The following is a 23,463-nucleotide window of genomic DNA, read 5'->3' as shown; positions in this document are numbered from 1 at the left end:
TCTCATCCAAATAACCATCCTGGCTTCTGAAGGATTCAACAGATGACCATGTTAGGGCTTGGTTCTCAAAAATCCTGAAGCACAGCTGCCAAGTACCCAGTGAAAGTCAAGAAGATCTTGTATGTGCCACCCACCCCCTCACTGCCCACCCCATGGAGCACAGTACAAGCCAGAAGATTTTTGTTATGAAGGACAGGAAAGGCCAAATGGTTGATAACGTCCAGAGATGCCTGTTTTATTTCTTACTGGGTGACTGCATTTCAGGCTGGTAACAGTAAGAGTAATGACCAACTCAACTTGTCCCTCTGAACTACAAATGAACAATCCCACTCAGCAAGAAGCAATGCTGTCAACAGCTAATTGGAAGGGGCTGGGTTTTCCAAATAAACGGTTTTGGTTGGCTGTGAGTGGAGCCAGAGGTGAGGCCTGAGATGATCCAAAAGGCCCTGACACCTGATTGAGATAGGCTGAAACCCAGGGAAGCCTTCTACCCCAAATCCTAAGAGCACAGCTGCTAGTTTCCTTTCTGTGGTCAGTTCAGCCCAAAGAAGGAGCTGAGCTGGGCTCAGCAGAGCCAACACAGGGCCCATTTTTAGCTGACCTGTCCTCAGCCTGCACTCCCTAGGGCACAGCCCTTTCTGCAGGTTCTTAGGAAAAAGCTAGGCTTCTTGCAATTGCTTGCCTCTTTTTAAAAGTTCTGCTTTGAGAAGAAAAGGAAACGCAGGGGTAACCAAGGGTGGGCAGAGGCTCCAGGGGCCCCAGGCCCGGAGCCACAGGGCGCTGGGGGCACGGTGCTCTTCTGGCAATGCAGGTCCACCGCCTCTTCTTGGGAAGATGGCCGAAGGGGAGAACTTACCAACAACATTCTAAGATGGGAGGGGCTGTCCATTTGAGAAGGCAGAAACTGGGGGAAGGTCAAGATCAAGGGAGAAAGAGCTCGAAGGAAGGAGGAAGCAGCTCTTTCTTATCACATGGGAGGTGCTCCATCAAAGTAAGCAAATACTGCGTGAACCATTACTGTAGCTACTCTTTCTCATCAGAAAAGAACACAAGTTACCTTTGAGAGCTGGAGCTCCTCCCCTGCCCAAGATACCGACTGACAAGCTGGTGTTCTTCTCCTCAGGTCAAGACAGACCAAGTCACTGAGGAAAGGCTGTCCTGGCGGGCAGAAGTTCTGCGCCAAGACTTCGGGGGCCACGCCCCCAACCGGCTCCACCTGAGCGCCCGCGTAGTCTCTGAGCCGCGGGGGCTCTGCGCATGCGCTCTAGCACCCGCGGCAGAGCCGGCGCACCCAAGGTCTGTGCCCACTCGGCGTTAGAACACCCGGGGGCGCGCAAAAATACCTCACCCAGAGCTAGCGACCAAGAGCGCGCTGCAGCCCCCATTCTGGACGGTTACGCCAGCCCCATGAAGCCCGGAACAGAGTCTCCAAACACGGTGGTTTCTTCTGCTGCTGGAGAGTATGTGCACCCTAGGGTGCTAGCTGAGGAGTTAATGCAGAGAACAAGGCACCACAGAGAGGTTGGACACTTGGGTTGTGTGATTTGGAACACGCTGGAAGAGTCCAAGGGTGACGGGAAGGGAGGAGGGGGAGGAGAAGAATGAGTTTTAAATAAGGTCCCGGGAAGCTGGGGCCCCACTAGATGGGCTCTGGTTTGAGCTTTTCTGCTAAGAAGTCATTCACAAAGGCCTCCACAATGGCGGGGGTGATCTCCTCCACGTCCATCACGTACTTGGCCCGGGCTGACATGTCCAGAATGGTGAGCAAAGGGGCAGCCTCGGGCAGGTTGGTGTAATCTCGCAGGGAGTCAGTCATGTCATCCTGGAAGTCACCAGAGGGAAAGAAAACCAATGAGTTGTCAAGAAAGAGGGCAGAGAATCCCCTGGGCCCGGACTCCCCAGACACCATAGAGTGGAACCCCACCCTACCATCCTGGAGAGCCGCGGCCTCCAGGCAAAATAGGCTCTCAGAACTGGGAGCAGGGAGGAGGGGATCAGGGGACCCTGCCCTACCAGGGCGAGGGGGAGCTGGTTCATCAAATTCACTCTCTGCATCAGCTCAAACCCCAGGTGAGTCATCTTGCTTTATAGCATGAAAGCAACTTTAACTTGTAAAAATGGGATGTCTTTTGATTACTTACTTTTGCAACCCACTCTCAATTATCTGCAGCCCCACTGTGGGCAGAGGGCTATCTGGACTTCAGCTTCCAAATGTTTTTAACAAAACAGCTCAGTCCCCCAACCCCCCACCCCCACAGCTGTAGGGGGCAGGCAGGAGTTGCACAACCAGTTCAGAAGCCCAGGCCTCTGAAGTACTACTGAGGTTTTACACCATCGCTATAGTAATTGTAGGTTCCCAGTGACTGTCCTGAGAGATTTCTCTAGTATGAGGTGTACCTTTAGTAAATATAAAGGCAAACAGAAATCCAAAGACAAGGAGAAAGATTTGTAAGGTGGTAGCCATCTGAGATTGGGCTTCCCAGGTGGCTTAGTGTTAAAGAATCCGCCTGCCAATGCTGGAGACCTGGGTTCAATCCCTGAGTCAGGAAGGTCCCCTGGAGAAGGGAATGGCAAACGAGTCCAGTATTCTTGCCTGGAAAATCCCATGGACAGAGAAGCCTAGCAGGCTATAATCCCTGAGGATGCAAAGAGTTGAATAGGGTTGAGCATGCATACACACAGCCATCTGAGGTTACTTTTCATGCTGCTGCTAACAGGAAATGGACGCTCTATACCCATCCCCAGGTTGTTCCACTATAAAATGTGCAAAATTCTCCACTGAATGAGAATACCTGCAGAAAAAGAGCTCATAGTAATCCTGGCCTTAAAGGCTGACAAGCAGTTTCCAAGACAAAAAACGTTTCTTTCTAAAGGGGCAATTTCTTAGGAAAGATAAGTGATCGTCTTTTTTTCCTCCACCCAACAGACAGCACACACTTCCCAGCAATGCCGGGTGATTCAGCATCTCTGGCAGTGTTCACCCAATTCAGGCGCTCCATTTGGGTTAATAAACAATCTTCATGATAAACAGAGGGGAGACACCTGGACAAATCCCATCCATCCAATTCCCATTAGAAAGCCAAGCTCAGTGCCTGCTGCCTCCCCTCCCTCTGAGCAAACATGGGGAGATGAATTTTAATGTCTGTTAAGGCTCGGGAAGGGACAACTTCTGTCTGTGGATGAGGATGGGATCAAGACAAAGGCCCCAGCCCCAGGCTGACTGTGGAGGGCTGGAGTCCTGGGCTCAGAGGCACCCAGTTGGTGCCTGATGGTTCCAACGCCCTGTGCCCACTTCCTTTCCCACTGTCTTGCTTCTGAGGTTAGAAAACTGGCCAAGAGAGTTGCTGAGGCCAGGAGCCCGGGTTCAGGGCAGAGAAGGTCAGGTTGAGGGTGGGGAGCTGGAGTAGTGGATGCCCCTGTGCCCCTGAGCCTCTGCCTAACATCCTGGTCCAGGCTGGGCCAGCCCTGTACCCAACCCTGTGGACAGAGGTAGTGAGAGCTTGTTTCCACATTCACTCCTGATCTCACAGTCACTCCTCTCTCTGCCACCTACTTAATGCGAGGCTTTGGTAAGAAACCTCTCAGAGGCCAGGTCTCATAAATCCTATAAAAGGGATTCCATAATGGCTCACATGGGGCTCCGAGAGAGTGAGCCAGCCTGGGCGCACAGCCCTGCCAGGCCGGCCTCGCAGCAGCCTTACCCTCTCCCAGCCTCACTTTCCTCATCTGTGAACCCCTAAGGATGGGTAGGTGATGAGCAAGTGGGTGGTGCGGGTGAGGCACCTGGCCTGGCCGGGCCTATAGGAAACCTACCAGCGCTCCTTTTCGGCCTCGTTTCTAGGGCGGCCACTGGAGCCCTGCAGCCCCGCCTCCACCCCCGGCTCAACCCTTTCCCTCTCCTGAGCCCATCTTTTCTCTCCAAGCCGCTGTTCTGGTCGAAGGGGTTAGAGTTTAATACATTCAGCGCGGCTTCCATTTGTGCTTTGTGTGGAGTGGGCTGTGTAGCCCAAGGCAGGGCCCTGTGAACCGTCTTTGTTCCCTCCACCCCTCCGCTGGGCAGGGTGACTCCAGCTGTCTTCCAGGGGCCCACCGGGCAGCGAAGGCTATTGAGGTGATGAATGGGTGGTTCAGGGTGTCTGGCCGCCCCTGGGATCCAAACACAGCGTGAAATGAGCACGGGGCTCGGACCAACTAGAGGTACAGATGGGAGCAAGGAGGGCGGGTGGGGGAGGGGGGCCCAATGGCTTCAAAATGTGTGTCTGTAAGTAACTGACTGAGGCCAGTGCCTGGGTGGGGAGAGGCAGCTGCGCATGCGTGGAGGGTGGCTCCGGGGTGGGGAACCGAGGGGACGTGGCTGCGCAACCTGCGCAATCTCAGATTCCGTGTCTGCGGGACCCAGGCTCCCCTACCTTGGGAACCACTCCCCTACCAGCTGGAGGCCTTCTCGGGACAGGCCTGGGGTGGAAGAGGCAGGGACGCTAGGAACGTCAGCATTCTCCCTGGGCTGAGGGGTAACTGCAGTCGGATCCCCATCAGCGTTCGGTGATGGGAAAAGGCCCCTTGGGCGGCTGGGTGTTCGTGGACTAACCAAACAGTCTCTTTTGGCTCCCTCGCAGCCGGGGTGGGAGCAGTCTGGGTGCAAGTGGGAGCTTCTGTTCTAGGAGGGCCCCCTGCTGCCCGGGGACTGCTGGGTAAGATGGGAAGAAGGAGGCGGCAGGGGCCGGAACTGGTTTTCCTTGACTGATGACACCTTTTCATGCTCCATTTGTCTGTGGGCTCTTGTAGAAGCACCGTCACCCCAGAACCCCAGGCCCCTTCAGACATCCCCAGGGGCTACATCACTCGTGTTCTAAAGGTCGGCCAGCGGAGCCAGCCCGGGGGGCCCCGGCGGCACTCACCTCCCCCGCCACAAAGAACAGGAGCGGCGCTTCCTCCTCTTTGGCTTTGTACTTGGCAATGATCTTCTCAGCTATTGGCTGGATCAGCTGCTTGGCTGCCTCCGACTCGCCGTCATCCTCAGAATCTGCGACAAGGGAGAGAAAGACACAAAGAAGCACTGGCTTGTCAATCAGAGGGACTGGTGCCCAGGTCCAGGCCCGACGCGCCCATCTGGGCGGCCCCTGAATGGAAGCAAAGCCTCCCCTGGGACACCGACCTCGCCTCCTGGATGCACGAGGGTGTGTCCCCAGGCACAGGCCAGGTTCCTCACTGCTCTCGCAGGCAAGCTGTTCTGCATCATGCCCCCAGGAAGAACTAACTTCACCATCTAGCACTAATGCCCAGGCAAGTGAAATCCTGTTCACTGAACTACTCACAAACCCACCTTGGAAGCTGGGCCTCTCCTAAGCCAGAACCTGAGGCGCTGGTGGTTTTCTCTCTATCATAGAATGAGATGCTCTGTCCTTGGATCCCTGACTTCCTAATGGAAATGGGAGAAGTGGTGGTGGTGGTGGGTCAGGACTGCGGTCTGATCATCAGCTTCAGTGGCAGCTGGGAGGCACCAGGGCACTGGCATGCCAACTTCATAGCTGGCAGCGGGACTTGCCTGGGAGGGGACAGGCTGACTGTAGGGAAGAACCCCCAACCAGGCTCCCAGAACCCCCTTTGGGCATCTCTTCCTTCCAGTGAACTAGCGTGGGAGCACCTCATCCCTGCTGAACCCCAAAACCGAGAGCCAGTGCAAAGCAGGGGAGGGGGGACAGGTGCCTGCAGAGGACCTTCACCCAGAAGTCCTCCCAGGAGGCCCAGTGTGCAGGCTCAGCCCTATACACTCTAGATTCACCTCTGATTAGCTTGGTGATGCTGGAAACTTGCTTTGCTTCCCTGGGACCCTGTTTCCACATCTACAGATGGCCAGTGACATTCCTAATTGTCCCTCATTCATAAAAGCTTCCCAGGCCCCAGGCTGGGGGCATGTGAGCCTGCGGCAGACAGTAAAGACCCAAGGGGAATGGGTCCCCAAGGCCATCCTTCCCAGGGCCACTGTCCTCCAAGTACAAGGCCAGCCTGCAAGCCAGGATTCCCTCCCCACCTGGGGGCCCCCAAACCAGACTTCTAGAGAATGGGGGTTGGATGCTACACACATTCTCCAGCCCTCTCACTACAGGCGGCAGCAGCTCAGCCATGATCCGGGTACCCAGACTTAAGTTGGAACCGAGCAATGAGACCTAAGGCAGAGGGTGAGATGGCCCTTGGCCAGCAGTTACTCCGTTTGCAGAAGGAACCAGGGGTCACCCTACGGGCCTGCCGGGAACCTGCCGCAGGTATTCCTGTGTCTTCCTGCAGGGCAGACCCGTCACACACTGAGCACGAGAGGGAGAGGCAGGGAGACAGAGGGGTTCTCAGCCCCAGAGATGCCACCCTGGGGCAGCTCCTCAGAGCACAGGAGAGCAGCAGCAGCAGCAGCTGGGGGGAAGCCCTGGCCTGAGGGGCCCCACCCCCCCCACCCCCCCCACCCCCCCCCACCCCCCCGCAGCTGCTGCGCAGCAGCCCCGCCTCCAACAATGGGTCTGTTCATCAGCGGGCCGAGGGCTTCCTCCCGGCCTGACCTCTTCTTCCCAGCTGGTGGCCGGGAGCAGCTAGAAGGAAAGCAGAGCAGCAACTCCCTGCACAGCCGCCACAGGGGAGAAGCATGAATAAATCACCAGGGTCAGAAGCACGGCAGCCAGAGACAAAGACCCAGGCTCTGCGCTGCTGGCGACTGAAAGAAGCTGCAGGGACAGACCCCCCTGGCCCCCTAGTGAGCTCTGCCCATTGTGTCCCACCTGAGGCCCTCAGCTGAGCTTCCTACCTACAAACAGGACGAGGCAGGGGCCCTCGTTGAGCTGCACGGCGTTGGAGTCGGAGAGCTCCAGCACGGGCTTGGGGTGCCACGGGAAGCCCCTGCATTCCTCATCGTTCAGCACCTCCACCCGCCCCTGCCGCGTGATCACCTCCCCCTGTGGGTCCAGCACGATGAGGGTGGGGATGCCTGCAAGAGAAAGAGAGAGCTTGGGACAGGCCCCCCAGACACGGTTTAGTCCTCGAGTAGAATCTGGGCTCCACCTCTGAAGAGCCATGGAACCCCCCTGGGTCTGCAGGGGACTTCTCCACAGAACCCCAAGCAAGTCACCTCCCACCTCTGGACCTCAGACCCTCCGCTGCCATGTGGTAAACACACTGCAGTTCCCAACTTATCCCACTATGGAAGGATCAACGAGGCTATGCATTTAAGAACTTCAGCCCTGGGTATCAGTACATAGAAGAAAAATGAGAAAGCCTAGAGAGGTTGGATGGAGAAGGCAACGGCACCCCACTCCAGTACTCTTGCCTGGAAAATCCCATGGACGGAGGAGCCTGGTGGGCTGCAGTCCATGGGGTCCGCAAAGAGTCAGACAAGACTGAGCGACTTCACTTTCACTTTTCACTTTCATGCATTGGAGAAGGAAATGGCAACCCACTCCAGTATTCTTGCCTGGTGAATCCCAGGGATGGCAGAGCCTGGTGGGCTGCCATCTATGGGGTCGCAAAAGAGTCGGACACGACTGAAGCGACTTAGCAGCAGCAGCAGCAGCAGAGAGGTTGGATGGCATCATCAACTCAATGGACATGAGCTTGAGCAAATTCCAGGAGATACTGAAGGACAGGGAAACCTGGTATGCTGCAGCCCATGAGGTCACAAACAGTCGGACACAACTGAGCAACAACATGAGGTCCCCAAGAAACAGGAGCTGCTCCCCCGCCTGCAGGAAGTCTCAACCTCAGCAGGTGGTGTGAATACATACTCCCCTGCAGCGCACACGCAAGGGTGTAGAGACCAGCACAGATCACAGCAGGAGGGCCCCCCCAGGGGGAGCACAGGGGGCCTGTGGGGGGAGGAGCCTGGGGCAGCGGACGGGAGAGGACAGCTGGCCACCATCACCAGCCCCGCTGCCTGGGACGGTTCCAGTGCCCGCTCTGAGGGGGACAGTCCCTGGAGGGAACATACTGGCAGTGCTGCCACCCTCACATTAGAGTCCTGGGCTGGGGTCAGAGATGCAACACCCAGCTCCCCACAAACCACAGTCTCCCTCCAACCATAAAGCCTCAAACGGAAAAATCAGAGGTGACCCTTTCTGCGTTACAGGGGGGTGTGGGTTTTCCAGCTCCCTGCTCCATGCGCCCCACTCTCTGCTGCTTCTCCTCCAGCCAGGGACTTCAGCCCATGGAGGCAGCCTCGGCCTTGACCTCTGAGGACACTTGTCTCCCCACTGGTCCCTCCCCTCCTTGCACTAACCAGCCACCTCCCCACTGGAGCTGACCGGAGCTAGATGGGCCAGGGAAAGCCAGAGCAATTTAATATTTATAGATTATACAGCTTTGAGTCAGTAGTTTGCTTCACTGACATTTTACTTCTCTGTGGGGGGTGGCGGGGGGAGGGATGCTGAGGTACCAGAAACACAGCCGTGGTGTTTTGTAACCTGTGCGGTGGCCGGGGTGGCAGGCATGCAGGGGTGGGCCTACCTTCAAAAGGAAAAACGAGCGCATTATGTTCACACCTATGAGAAGGAGAGGCTTGGCATGTTGGGGAGCAGGTCCAGAGAGAAGCAGCCTCTGGGTACTGCCTTTCCCACCACACACATCACATACAAATGCACGTGGCCAGAGCCGGCGCTTTGGAGGGCTTTTAAGATGCGCCCAGAGCACAATAGACACGGGGCATCTTCAGCCTCATCTCATATCTGCTCGGCATCTCCCAGAGACCTGGGGTTCACATCAGGGGTCTCCCCATCCCAGACAGGGCTGGGCTTGAGTCAGCGGCCTGTAGGGGCCTGGGGCTGGGGCCCATGGCATGAAGGGCCAGCCAGCTGCAGACGAACACCTCCCAGTGCCATGCCCCATCTCAAAATTGCTTTGGCAAAGTTGTTTAATCAGTTTCTGAAATTGGGCAATTTCTAGTGTTGGGTTAAACCAGGGCCCTGCCCACTGCTATGATTAGACATAGCAGCAGGCTTGTTTGCAGCCCAGACGTGGGATGCTGGGTTGGTCTGTGGCGGGCAGGCAGGCACAGAGGATGGAGAAGGGAGGGAAAGTAAAATCCAAAGGCAGAGGGGCCTGCTTCCTGGTTTGGGGCTTTGGTTTCTCCAGGTGACTAATGGGCTTCTTTGTTACCGTGGCTAAGGCCTGTCTCCAGTCCTTGCCAGTGCGGGGCGGGGGGGCGGGGGGGGGGGTGGGGAGGGGGGGGGAAGGCACCAGGACAGCAAGGCAGGGACTCGAGCCCCCAGGTGACTACTGGGGGTTTCTCAGCCGATTCCGTGCAGGGACAGCTCCCCTGGACCCTCCCCACCTCTTCCCAAAAGCCATGCAAAAGCAAAGGCCCCTTGTATTTGGTGCTTTAAGCCCAAGATGACAAGGTTAGGTTGACTGTGGAGCACAAACAGAAAGCGACTCGGTATAGTGAACACAGATTTCAATCCAGAGAAGCCCACTTCTAGCACATGGACTGGGAAAAAGAATTGACAAGCACCAGTCGCTTTCCCATCACCGACCAGATCTTGGGTTAGTTTGGCCCCAGAGCCCTAAGTATGTACGCCTCTCTGGGGATGAACCAGCCAGAAGGAAGCTCAGTCTCGCAGCATCTGCTCAGTGCTCCACCCAGTGTGGGGACCTCACCCTGGGATGTAAGACTATCCTCCTCCTGCCAGTGGTCAAGTTGTCTACCCAAGGTCATCTGCCCAGTAAGTGACCAAGTTGGGACAGGAAGCCTGGTCTGCTTGTTGGCAAACTGCTGCTCTTTCTACCAGGCCAATCTGCTGGCGGGGACTCTCACAGCACCATGGGTTGGAAGGCGATCATCCCCAAGGAGGAGCTGGGCAGGGCAGGGCACACTCCTGCATCCATACCCTCTGCACCACCCACTTCCCTCTTCCCTGAGGCTGTGGGAGAAGGAAGCTGAGATATGATCACCTCTCCCTTTTCTCTCCCATTCACCCACTTCCCCATCCAGCCCATCCTGCCTTCCCTGTTCCCCCGTCCCCTGAAGCAGGTTCCCCAAAGCAGAGACTTCCAAGGAGAAAATAGGGCAGAGCCTCTAATGGGAAACTTAAAGGGAATGGACAATTTCTAATCGATGCCTTTGTACAAAATAACTTCCACACCAGCAAAGAGCTTCTCTGAAGGGAATGAAAAGGGAACAGTTTGTCTCTGCTTCTCTTGAACTTGTCGTTTCCCAGCTGGGACAGTGTGGGGGGTGGGGGTGGGGACGGCAGGACTACAGTGAGGGTTCCAAGGAAGATGCAGGCAAGTCACTTAATTGCTCAGAGCCTCATTTATACACCGTCAAGTGGGGGTAGTGGGAGTTTCCGATCTTACTTGGGTGTAGGAAGGAGTAAAAAGATGACAAGTAGAAAATGCTTTTGAGCAGGATATCTGGCACAAAGTACTCCATATATATCAGCTCTCATCATAACTAAGTCCATTAGTATTAGTATCAGTATTATTAGTCAGCCCTAGGTTGGTCATTTGGCTCTTGAGAAGGGATAGAAGACTGGTGCCGAGGACTTCACTGGTGGTCCAGTGGTTATGATTCCACACTTTCACTGTCAGGGCCCAGGTTCAGTCCCTGGTTGAGGAACTAAGATTCTGCAAGCTGTGCAGCGTGGCCAAAAAATAAAAAGAAAAAAGAAAAAGGAGAAGACCTGCTTTAGTGATATAAACGGGAACCTCCACGGTGGCTGGAGGGAAGTTTGCTCAAGAAACAGAAGACAGAGGTAAGATCAACACCACAGGGCGTGACGCTGCCACATCTACAGATGGCGTTCTCTTACGTGCACCACCCCAAGCTCAACCTCTGGGCACAGAACACATACTCTCCACTCCTAGAGAGGGCTTCGGCCCCAGGCGCCTCCCTGGGGAGCTCGGGTAGACCATGCCAGAGCCTCCGAATCCCCTTCACCATCTCCCTGAAAACCTAGAGAAGAAAGAAAAGGCCTAAGGAGCTGGCTCCATGCTGTTTCCTCTTGGGAGAAGCCGATTTGTACGTATGCAAAACAATCTCAAAGTCGCACGTACTGAGACTGTCCCGCTGTTGTGTTTGGTTGCTTTTCTATCACCAAAGAAAGGGAGTTTCAAAGGAGGTGGTGGGTCTGAGGGCAGCGCCGTTGGCGGGTGGGAGAGGAGCTGGGCAGGGCTGTTTCTCTGCTTCTAGATGACCGTGTGATCACAAAGATTGCTGGGACCGGGCAAGAGAAAGGCAAGGAAAAGCAGGCCCCAGGACAGGATAGAGCAGGTTAGGGCACGTGGCAGGCAAAAGGTTACATGATCACGGAAATACATGGTTATCATGAAGACTGCAGCAGGATGGAAAATGTTTGTAATATGTGGTTAAATCGAAAATACAGAATACACAGTGCTATGTGTACAATTACAACTGTGCAGAAATATGCTTGTAGACAAAGACCAAAAGGGACTCAGAAAAGTGAAAACAGTTGTGTGAGGAAGGCAGGAATGCGGGTGAGATAGATATACATTTTTCTTAAACTGTCTTATGATAAATTCATTCAAGTTAAATAAAACTCAAATAAGAACTGAAGGGCAGTAGGGGTGGGATGACCAATGCGGACCATGCTTTGGCCACGCCCACCACCCATTCCTTTCATCACATCCCTCTTCTCTCTCCTGCTCCCTGAAATCTCCCCCTGCTGGAGAGCTAATAAGGAAAGGAAGAAGGCAGCTAGTTTGGGAGGTGAAGCTCAGAAAAACCCAAGGGAGGTCAAAGGGATTAGGCTCACTTGAACTTGGCTGGAAGGCCCATGTGGCCACGTCAGGAGGTACAAAGAAGACTTTATTTTTTGGCCCCACCACAAGGCAGGCAGGATCTTAGTCCCCAACTAGGGATCAAACCCATGCCCTCTACAGTGAAAGTGCAGAGTCTTAACCACTGGACTGCCAGGGAAGTCCCGAAGAAGACATTTAAAATGGCAGCATTCTTAGGGAAAAACCAGAAACAACCAAATATCCACCAACAGTGGAACTGATAAACAGGCTGTAGTACAACAGAGCACTTCATGGCACTGAAATAAACCAGATGTAAATATCAACAGGGATAAATCTCAAAAACATAATGTTTAGTGAGAAAAGCAAGCTGCAGAACGCTATTACAGCATGTCAGTACTTAAGTACACTTCTACAAACACAGCCAGCATGACGTTACATTACTCATGGATTCACAGCCACAGAGCAAGCATTTGAAGGAGACTCAGACTGAATGGGTGGTAGGGTCACTCCTGGGCACCCCTAGCACCCCAGGGAGAAGGAAGGGGCTCCGGGGAAGAGTGGAGGGAACCCAGCTTGGTGTGTGTTTAATGCTTCCATTCATTTCTATACTAAATATTGGAAGCAAAGGTGTCAATTCTAGGTGGTGGCCACAGGGGTGTTTGTTATGTTATTCTTTGTCCTTTCCTGGTTTTTCTTTTCTTATGTTCTCAAAATGAAACAAGATGAGCAGAGGAGAGCACTGAGGCAGCCCCCAGCCACCCTCCCCAGGCCCAGGGGGCAGCTCCAGACAGCCTGCACCAGACTTGCCTACAAATACAGCAGTGTCAGCCCCTTATCCTCGGTTCATCGAAAACCACAATGGGGACTTCCCTGGTGGCTCAGTGGTAAAGAATCTGCCTGGCGATGCAGGAGACGTGGGTTCGATCCCTGACCAGGAAAGATCCCACGTGCCACAGATCAACTAAGCCTGTGCACCACAACTATTGAGCCTGTGCTCTAGAGCCCACCCGCTGCAACTCCTGAGACTGTGTGCTGCAAGTGCTGACGCCCGAGCACCCTAGAGCCCGTGCTCCGCAACAGGAGAAGCCACCGCAAGGAGAAGCCTGCTCGCTGCAACGAAGAGCCCCGCTCGCCTCAACTAGAGAAAAGCCTGCCAGGCAGCGGAGACCCAGCACAGCCAAACATTAAATAAATAATACAAAAGAAAACCACTACAGCTGAATGTTTCATTTCTACAGAAAATAGACACTGCCTCACACCCATTTTTTGAAAAGGGGCTTAGAAGGGAGAGAGAGAGATGGGCAGGGAATGGATGAGGAAGGTGGGGAAAAGGAAAAAGGAGAGGAAAGGTACAGGATGAGGGTAAGGAACAAGAGGGCAGGAGAGAAACAAAAGAAAAACAGGTGCTGGGAGAGCGAGGGCCTCACAGCAGTGCCTCTGGGGCTTCCTCGGGCCCTGTCTGCTGGCTCCAAAGGGGGAAGGGGAGGGGAGACAACAAAGCCAGTGAGGGCCCCTAACAGGAGAGAAGGCGCTCTGAGCCTCCCTGCAGAGAACACGGTGTTCTCAACAGCCAGCATTAGACAATGGCTAACGGGATTTGCCTTTCTCGCCAAGTGTGTCCAAACCCTTTCCTTAGAAACGCATTTGTCAACAGCTTATAGGGCTGCAAATTCCCTGGTCTGCACAAAATGCTGGGAGGAGGGAAGCCAACCCCGCTGCTCCCCAAGGCAAAGGAAGCGGGTGGAGGCCACATGCCAGGCCCTGGTGAAGCCTGGCTGGAGCTGAGGCTAGAGCACTCGCGGGAACAGCACCCAGCCCAGAAGACGCCTCCTCAAGTCCCAGACCCTCCCCGCACCGCCTGGATGGACACCTGAATGAAGAGGCAGCATCTTATGCAAGGCCTCCTTGGGATGCTGGGGGACGCTCAGAATCCAGGGGTGCTCTGAGCCCAGCTCCCAAGGTGCCCAAGGATTCTGGGTTCTCCTGCACAGTCTGAGCCTGTCCAGGTGACACAGGGAAGCTCAGCCCTCATGGGCCTCAATATACAAAGTGACAATCCGATCAATTCATCTGCGCACTGCCAGGCACGAAGACAGGCCAGGTGGAGGGGGTTCTGGTTGGGTGCAGGCAGTGGAAGATACCTGACTCCACGCTGTGAAAGAATCCTCATCAAGACGTCCAGGAGGACACAGCAAGTGGGGTGAGAGCTGAGGACAGAGTCAAGCAGGGAGCACGAGCTCTCCCAGATACAGCCCCGTGGATCTGCTGAACCAGACAGGTGGCGGGAGCCTCCAAGGACTCTGTGTGCATGGAGTGTATGGTATGGATTGTGCACATTGTGATACTGTAACATAATAAGGCGTGTATATCTGGCCTTCACCCCCAGTTCCTGGCACAGAGCTCCTAAAACTCTTATGATTTCCTGAATGAAAGGGGTGATAGGAACATCTTTTGTTATAATATTTGGTCTTAGTCCCAGATCCTGACACAAGAGTTGCCAAGACCCTTCCAATCGAAGGAGTAAAAGCCTCTTTTGGGATGCTAAGATGATGGGTGTGGGTCACCAGAGAGACGTGGTTAGAAGGTTGGAATTTTAAGATCCACCCCCGGACCTCAACATCTGGGGAAGGGAGAAGAGCTGGAGGTTGAGTGAATCACTGATGGCCAGTGATTTAAGCACTCATGCCTACATAGTGAGACCTCCATAAAGGCCCCTCAGTGATGGGGTGCAGAGAGCTTCCAGGTCGGGGAAGAGTGGAGGTGCTGGGAGGGTGAGGCACCTGGAGAGGACATGGGAGCTGTAATGTAGCAAGAAAGAAGAAAGGAGATGGGCAGACGCACAGACATTTCAAGTTACAGACCTGATGATGTAACAGATGGCTTCATGGCGGAGAGGAGGGAGACAGGGAGTTCAGGAGGATTCCACACTCCCACTAAAGCAGGTCTGCTAAGGAGAGAGACACGCACCCAGGGTCGGGGGGTAGTCTGGGCCATGGGAGATGCCAACAGGGAGGAAAGTGATGGCCCTGGGACCTCAGGTCCCCAGCCAATCACCCCTCCACATCTCCGTTACTCTGTTTGTGGGCCAGCCTGTGCAAGGGTGCAAAGGCATCTTCTCAGTAACCCCACCCCCAAGACCCCTAGAACAAGTCATGGATTTTCTCTTCTGTATATCTATATGAAGTAGAGAAGTATATCTATATTTTAATCTTGTATTTTGGTAGTCAAAGGCGGTGGAATGTTGACTGGTTAAGATCACAGGAAGATGCAGCACAAGAATTCACTAACAACATGTGCTTCTACTAAGCTACTGGACCCTTAATGTTCAGGGGACCCCAAAAATGTCATGAAGCTAAAGTGACCCTGTGAGGCTGGAGCTAGACATGGGGATGCAGAGGCTGCCTGCATCCTCTTGGGTCCACTGACCCTGGAGCCCGAGGGAGCGGCCTCTCTCTCCCCACAGGCAGGCCTGCCACGAGCCACAGCCTGAGGCCTGGCTGCAGTGGGAGCACAATGAACTCATTAGAAATCCCAGGGGATAACGTGCCCCAGGGGATAATGAGTCTCTTGAGAGTCCCTGGAACTGCAAGGAGAGCAAACCAGTTGATCCTGAAGGAAATCAACCCTGAAAAGTCATTGGAAGGACTGATGCTGAAGCTCCAATACTTTGGCCACCTGATGCAAAGAGCCAATTCATTAGAAAAGACCCTGATGCTGGGAAAGATTGAAGGCAAAAGGAGAAGAGGGTGGCAGAGGACCAGATGGTTAGACAGCATAACTAACTCAACGGACATGAACTTGGGCAAACTCCAGAAGATACTGGAGGACAGGGAAGCCTGGTGTGCTGCAGTCCATGGGGTTGCAAAGAGTTGGATACCACTGATCGACTGAACAATGACAAACAATGTGCCTCTGGGATTTCTCTTCCAGTCTAGCTTAAATGTCACTACTGCACTGATTTTCCTTTAATTAAAATTTTCCAAAAGCTCCAAAGTCCAAAGGACCAAGTTCAAGGACCACAGCCTGGTGGTCACCAGCCTTATCACTCAGTCTCCCTATAGTACACCGTGGACATCTTGCTCTGGCCTTTGGCCTGGAATGTCCCAAATCCTCTACCTAAATCCCAGACATTCTGTAAGGCCCTGCTTGAGAGTCATCTCCTTCAGGAAACCTTCCTGGCTCAAGAGTCCCAAGCCAGAGTCTCCTGTGAACTTGGATTATTCCATTGTGCAGCCCTCCATTAAACACTGCCTTGAGAAGGATCCTGTGAGGCTCTTTCACATTCTTGTCTCACTGTGTTTTAGTGCATTTCTGGCTAGATAGGGCCAGAGGTGGACAGATCAGGGTGAACCAGCAGTGTCAGACAGGCTGCTTACAGTAACGAATCCTAAGGCCCAGCCAAAGAGGTCAACGATCAAGTGAGCAGTCGGCACAAAACGCTCTGCCAGGGGGAGAACCCAAGAGTGAGGAAGGAGGAGGTGGGGAGCTGGGAAAGCAGGCAGGTCCAAGCTGAAGACAGACTGCTGCAGACAGCAGGGCAAGCACTCCACGGAGCCAGCAGACAAGGAGCAGTGGGACGGGCCAGTGCAGAGCTGGGTTCTTTTGTGTGGTTGCCCGGCCGCTGCTTGCCTGGGCACAGGGCCTCTCCAGATCAGCTTTCTGATCCTCAGAAGAGGGCTCCTTGAAGTCTGGGAACCACATATGTGCTTATCCACACACTGCCAGGCCTTAAGAGGCTGAGCCAAGTGAATGCATCTCTGAAAATGCTCCTTTCTCTTCCTGCTCATTTGTGGTCACCCGCGTGCTGGCTGTCTGGACCACACCTATCAACCAGGGCTCTGACCGCTGTTCTATTTGTATGTTGACAGCTAGAGGAGTCGAAAGGAGAGTTCCCTTCTCTGCTCTCGGAAGGCAGACAGAAAACAATCAATTTTTTCATGCCCTGCCAACATCTGATGGAAGGGCACCTTCCAGCCTCAGTTGTGTGTCTAAAACTAGCGTGGAATCTCACAGGCCTTGTGATCTCTCCTTAAGGAGACTGCTATTCTGTGTCTCCTCCACTACCAAAGGCCTCAAGAAGCATCTCATGGAGCTAAGGGAGAGGAGAGACCCCAACCCTGTGCATGATATAGGCCATCCTTTGGTAATTTATTACTTTCAGGTGATCTCAGGGCCTTAGTATTGACCACAAAGAATAGGACCTGCACCTCACTGGCCTCTGCATCCAAGAAAGGGCAACTCCTTTTCTCAGAGAAGAAAAAGCTTATGCTTCACTGAGGACCTGTGCCTGGAAAGAAGATGAGAGCCCACGTGATGGACCAGAGTGGCCAAGCGAGGCCCAGCACGCACTTTGCTATATGGGATGAGTTTGATTTCCCAAGTCGTCATACAAAGTGTCACCTATCTGACCAACACATTCTAGTTCTTCAAAAGACATCACCCTACTGAAGTTATTTCCCAAAGTGGATCTCACCTTGTCCACTCCAGGGTAGCAATGGGATAAACTTCCGGTTTTTTATTTCCCACCAAATTCAGTGTATAGAAGTGGTTAGTGGAAACTCAAGAAATAGAAACCTATCCATTTAAATCTGCCCCACCTTTTTTCCAAAAAGGATTGGAGGCAGTTTAAAAAGTGAATGATATAATTCAATGAAAAATAGATGAAAACTGAGACTTCCCTGATGGTCCAGTAGCTAAGACGCCATGCTCCCAATGCAAGGGGCCTGGGTTTAATCCCTGGTCAGGGAACTAATTCCCAGATGCTGCAACTAAGAGTTTGCATGCCACAACTAAGACCTGGTGCAACCAAATAAACAAACAAAATATTTTTTAAACAAATGAAAACATCCCACTGAGAAGAGAACAAGGCAGGAAGAGAAAACAAAGCTAGGATCTAGGGCATGCAGAGAAATTGTCAGCTTTGCAAAACTGCTAAACGTGGTTACAAATTCAGTTCTGAGTTTTCTCAGGGCTAAAGCAAGGAAAGAATTGTGGTCTGTGAGGAAATCCAAAGTATACAAAAGATGAGAGAAAAAACAAAAATGCACCTCCAACTGCAAAGAAGTCCAGTTTCTGCTAGGTGCTATAGGGTAACTTCCTGAACATAAATTCCTACAAGTAGGATTTTGAAATCAAAGTTTTTGTCCATTTTTTAAGGCCTCTGGTGTGCATCGCCAATCTCTCCTGGAAATTTTGTCCTGATTAGATTCCTCCTAGCAGCCTGCTCTCTTCCCTACACTGGGGATTATCCTTTTTTGGAGAGTAGAGTTCTTTGCAAATGTAACAGGCACAAATTCAGTGTTTTTATCTGTAAATCGTGAATTAAAATTATCCTGAATATTTTTCTTATCCATTCTGACAATACGCATCAGCTGAATTGCCCACCTCATATCTTACAAATACATATTTTTAATTAAATTGTTTCTCTCTCTTTTTTTGGACTGATGCTGAAGCTCCAATACTTTGGCCACCCGATGCGAAGAGTTGACTCACTGGGAAAGACCCTGATGCTAGGAAAGATGGAGGGCAGCAGGAGAAGGGGGCAACAGAGGATGAGATGGTTGGATGGCACTGTTGACTCAATGGACATGAGTTTGAGTAAGGTCTGGGAGCTGGTGATGGACAGGGAAGCCTGGCATGCTGCAGTCCACAGAGCCGCAAAGTGTCAGACATGACTGAGTGACTGAACAAACCTGGAAAGGGCTCTGTTTTCTATAAAGGAAATAGATTCTCTGCCATATTGTTAGCTGCCTTTCTGTTAGCAAGTTTTCGGACATCCAAAACTTCATCTTTTTTAGGTTGTAAAATAAAAGATTTCCCCTTTCTCCCTAAGTCAGTCGGTTAAATATTAAGCACCTACTCTGTACCCAACACTGAGACTTCCCAATTTTACTGAAAAAAAAAGATAAAGTAACTTGCTCAAGGTCAGTCAGCAGTAGGGGAGTGCCTTCAGCAAATACTTGTTGAATGAATGAATAAGTGAATTGAGAGACATGCAGTTTTACTTATCCCCACCAAGCGGCAATTTAACCCTCTGTTTAAATACTACTGGTCTAGGGTCATCCCTTATCTCAAGAAATACTGCTTCTATGCTAAGAAGGCACACATGTGTTAAGTCTCTCTGCAAGCAGAGTGCTGGAAGGAAATACACCTGCACCATCTCCTTTAAACTAACCAACTGGTACCCATCCTGCTGGAATAGTAAACCATGTCATGTCACTAGACTTCTGTTTGGAAGGAAAACTGCTTTCATCTTTTTAAATTACTAGGAGACCTAAAGCTCCAAAATTCTCAAAGGATTCTCAAGGATTAACAGACCTCGACTTAATGCCCGAAGTGCAGAGGCTGGACAAGCAGCACTGGCATCACCTGGGGGCTTGCTAGAAAGGCAGGATCTCCGCCACACCCCAGAACCACTGAATCTGAATTTGCATCTTCACAAAAGCCCCAGGGAGTTCTTACGGACATTTGAAATTGAGAATCATTTATCTACTTTTTGCCACACTGAAGGGCATATGGGATCTAAGTTTCCTGACCAGGCAATGAACCTGAGCCCCGTGCTGTGGAAACATGGAGTCTTAACCCCTGGACCGCCAGAGAAGTCCCAAGAATCACCAGTTTTAGATGAAATATCAATTTCTTGAAACTAGCTCCTAACAAAAGCAATATCCTTACTCAAAATGGTGAAGAAAAAAGGTTAAAGAACCTGATAAGTCCCCTCACAAGCTGTGGAGTTTATGGGTAGATCTTGGTTTGTCTCTTTTTTTCCCATTCCCTATAAAACAAGGAATACTGAGAACTCAAATATTAGCTGTTAACTTTCTAGGGCTGACCAGGATCCAGTACCACTAATACAAACAGAATGAATTTAACTCTTAACAGGCCACCAAGAAAAAAACCCGGCTAGGTGAAGGCTTGCTGTTTAGTTGCTCAACTGTGTCTGACTCTGCAACCCCAGGGACTGTAGCACACCAGGCTTCTCTGTCCTTTACCATCTTCTGGAGTTTGCTCAAGCTCATGTCCATTGAGTCAGTGATACCATCCAACCATCATCCTCTGTTACCCCCTTCTCCTGCCCTCAATCTTTTAAAGCATCAGGGTCTTTTCCAGTGAGTTGGATGAAGGTTGGGAAAGAGGTATTCATATAACAAAGAATAAAAATGCAGATTGTCTCACTAGTAGTCGTTATTTCTGGAAACACCATGATCAGTACTTCAAGTCCAAGCTTTCGACACTCTCAGGAAATCTGTTCTGTCACCTACAAGGCAGTACCCCCTCCTCACCCTTTACTCTGAGGCTTCAGGAATGGTGAGAAGTACTGGATCTGCTTTATCCTATTCATGCTCCCAGCAACTCTTTGTGGTAATTTATCATCTGCATTTTGCAGATGAGGAAACTGAGGCTCAAAGATCCTGAGTGATGGAACCGAAGGTCACTCTCAGGTCTGTTGACAGGTTTTGACCCGGTCACTTGGGCGTTTGAGCTCTGTAGCCCAAGCATCTCAGAACCCACTAGGCTGGGTGGTGAGAAGTAGCTGTCTCACCCAAACAGGCACTTTTTCTTTTACAAAAAATGGCTTTAATGAGGTATAATCTACATACCACAAAACCCACCGCATATTTTTAAGATGCTGAAGAATGTGAACATTCATGGAAATAAAGATGTTCTTTCCCCTCCAGAAGGAAAGCCAAAGAGGTGGTGAACCCAGATGAGCCAGATTCCAAGGAGCCTCGGAGTTGGGAACGCCTACCTTGGATCCCATACAGCCGGTTGAGGCGCGACCGCCGGGCCTCGTCGGTGTAGGGGACTGCGAGCCACGGCATCTCACTGAAGTACTGTTTGAATGAGTCCTCGGACCTACAGAGACATATGCACAGAGACAAAACTCTATTGCTCCTCAAGGCACCACCGTCGAGTCCTCCTCGCCTCCCACCAAATTGCGTCCTGGGCCCTACAGACACCCCAGCTTCTAATCACTGTGCTCCCCGGACGCCAGGCTGGGGAAGTGACCCAGTGCACAAGGCCCCACACAGCAGGTGGACGCCAGGCTGAAACGCCAGGCGTTTCAACAGACTGCTCCTCTGCAGCCTGCCCGGTCAATTCAAGCTCAGCTTTTCTTTTCAACATGGACAGGTCTTCCTTTAATTAGGAGCCTAGATGTTCAGACAACTCCTTCCCTGTAATACTTGTAATCTGTGCATATAACTGAGATATGCACAGACACTTTTAATCAAGCATACACCTATGATTCCATATCTAAGAAACTCTAAGGGTGATATGATAATCCAATTAAGTGATAGAAGCAGATCAGAGATCTGTGTGGCTGGAATTGGGGGGCAACTGAGAAAAGGCACAGGAATTCTCTTTTTAGAATTAAAAAAAAATTGGCTGCACCCTTAGTTCCCTGACCCCTTCATTGGAAGGATTCTCAACCACAGGGGAATCCCATGAGGGATTCTTTTCATTGATGGAAATGTTCTATATCTTCACTGTGTTGGTGACACAGGTACATTAGTCAAAATTCACTGAACTGTATACCTAGAATGCATGTATTTACTGTATGTAAATTATACTTCAATAAAGTTGATGCTTTTATTTTTAAAAAGTTTTCTTTTTTTTGGTGGTGCAGCTTGTGGGATCTTAGTTCCTCGACCAGGGATTGAACCAGGGCCCTTGGCAGTGAGAGCACAGAGTTCTAACCCCTGGACCACTGAGGAATTCCCAACTTGATGTTTTTTTTAAAGCTTTAAAAAACCCTGTGACATGGCTTCAAGCTTGCCCTAAGGAGCAGATGGGTGGGCTCAGGGACCAATACAACTGAGCATAGCATCATACAGGCATTAAGGATACTGCAGTGCATATAAGGCCCTCAGTGTGTTGGCATCTCAGCGATCCTTCTGTGAAAAGGAAGCCTGGTGGCTCGGTCTGAACTGGGGCTGGAGTTTTGTGATGAAGGAAGGTCACTGATGAGTAAAGCCAGTGAGAGGGCAAGAAGGAGAGGAAATTGAGGCTAAAAGGCCCTGACATACTCTGGGAAGAAAGCCTGCGCTTCTTGTTTTGTGGGGAGACCCCAGAAAAAGCATGTGGCCAGAGCTAAGAAAAATGAATGCAGAGCCAGCTAAGACAGGTATCATATTCCATTAGTCTCTGTCTCTTTTCTTTATATCCTCCTTCTTCCAGATCTACTCACCACCATCCAAAAAGTTGAACTGACCAGAAAAAAAATGCATCCTAATCTCCAATGCCCCAGGCCAGAATAAGGATGGCCCTTAATACTGACAGCAAGAATGGGTTTTTCTTGGCTCCTCTTTAGACAATTACATGATTAAATATGAAATATATCTGCCCTTCTGCTAATCATCCCAGATAGGTCTTCCCCAAGCCCTAGCCCCAAGTTCTCAGCTACAGAGCATGTAAGGAAAGAGCCATCATCCACCTGTGGAAAAGGGGAGACACACCGCCACCCTGTCCGCCAACCTGGCAGCACATGTTACCTGTCTGCACTAACAAAGATGATCTCGAATTTCTGGCCGGCCTCCTTGATCTTCCGGTAGGACTCCACCAGGACCCGGGTGAGGCTTCGGCAGGGTGGACACTGCAAGAAACGAGTGGGAGCCTGTGGCCTCCGTCCTGCCTTCTCCTGCCCCAGTCCCAGCCGCCTGCCAGCAGAGATCGGTTCAGCAAGACCCACGCTGGATGTGGATCACATTTCCAGTTTATGGAAGAGGCAGAAATAAATGGGCCTCTTGTGATGGTGAGCATCTGGGGTCAGCGGGCAGCTGTTAAAACGAATCTCCTAAGAGAACGTGGGGAGTCTTATCAGAATGGGTTAAGAGGACTCCCCTTTTTATTTATGTATTTTTTAGGGGGAAAGACCTTCCTTTCAGGCCAGTCCAAAGAAGTCCTTTTCTTGCTGCTAATATCATTCATAACAGTAAGCACTGGAAGCATGCCAGCAATGCACGAGGCCCAGGAGAGAGCAGGAATGCCAGGAAATGACACCTGAGCAGTCACACCTTCAGAAGCCAACCCCAGCTAGTCTCAGTGGCGACATCACTGCTCCCTTCTGTCTGGATGAAAGAGGGACCCAGCACTCACCCAGTGTGCGGAGAAATAGACTCCCACGTGAGACCCCTCCAGGCTGCTGCTCTCCAGGGACTGCCCGTTATTTCTAAGCAAGGGCCCTGCGATGACTTCCCGGAAGGGTTTAGGTCCCCAGGGGAATTCCAAACCTGAAACAGGCAACAGATGGAGAGAATGTTAAGACTCTTCCTCAGAGCCTCTGACCCAAGAGGCTTCCAGGATGCAGAGCGCGACAACTTTATAACTAAATGGTATTGGCTAACATATCCATAGGACTGGCAGCTAGAGCAGGAATAAAAGCAGGACTCATTCATGGCAGAGCCCTACCTACCCTCAAAGCCATGGCTCCTGAACCTGAGGGATCACAGGACCCATCTCCTGGGGAGCTTTTGAAAAGTACAGAAGCCAAAGTTACCCGCCACCCCCTTCCCCACCCCTATCTCAGGATCCTGGGGCAGGGCTGAAGATGCACAGCCAAAACAAGGCCAAATGACTCCCCAAGTAACTGTGACGATGGGACAGTTGGGGAATCACTGCCTTGGGTATTAACCAAGTATGCATGCATGCTCAGTCACCGAGTCATGTCCGACTCTTTGTGACTCTATGGACTGTAGCCCACCAGGCTCCATTGTCCACAGGATCTTCCCA

General features: G+C 51.8%; 1 protein-coding gene across 1 annotated transcript in view; it reads right to left on the bottom strand.

Moving 5' to 3' along the window:
• Window positions 1-214: 214 nt before the first annotated feature.
• The window catches only part of NXN (nucleoredoxin), a 159,673-nt gene continuing 136,424 nt past the window's right edge, over window positions 215-23,463 (bottom strand). The window contains exons 3-8 of the mRNA XM_052657394.1: window positions 22,831-22,964; window positions 22,227-22,327; window positions 20,483-20,589; window positions 6,791-6,970; window positions 4,899-5,023; window positions 215-1,822 (exon numbers count right to left, since the gene is read on the bottom strand). Of these exons, the coding sequence (XP_052513354.1) occupies window positions 1,640-1,822; window positions 4,899-5,023; window positions 6,791-6,970; window positions 20,483-20,589; window positions 22,227-22,327; window positions 22,831-22,964 (830 nt within the window). The 3' untranslated portion in view covers window positions 215-1,639. The remainder of the gene's footprint in view (window positions 1,823-4,898; window positions 5,024-6,790; window positions 6,971-20,482; window positions 20,590-22,226; window positions 22,328-22,830; window positions 22,965-23,463) is intronic.

This window comes from Budorcas taxicolor, chromosome 19, assembly GCF_023091745.1.
Source record: "Budorcas taxicolor isolate Tak-1 chromosome 19, Takin1.1, whole genome shotgun sequence".
Lineage (NCBI taxonomy): Eukaryota > Metazoa > Chordata > Mammalia > Artiodactyla > Bovidae > Budorcas > Budorcas taxicolor.
Note: the sequence above shows the minus strand (reverse complement) of the source record. Positions and strands in the feature narration are given on the sequence as shown.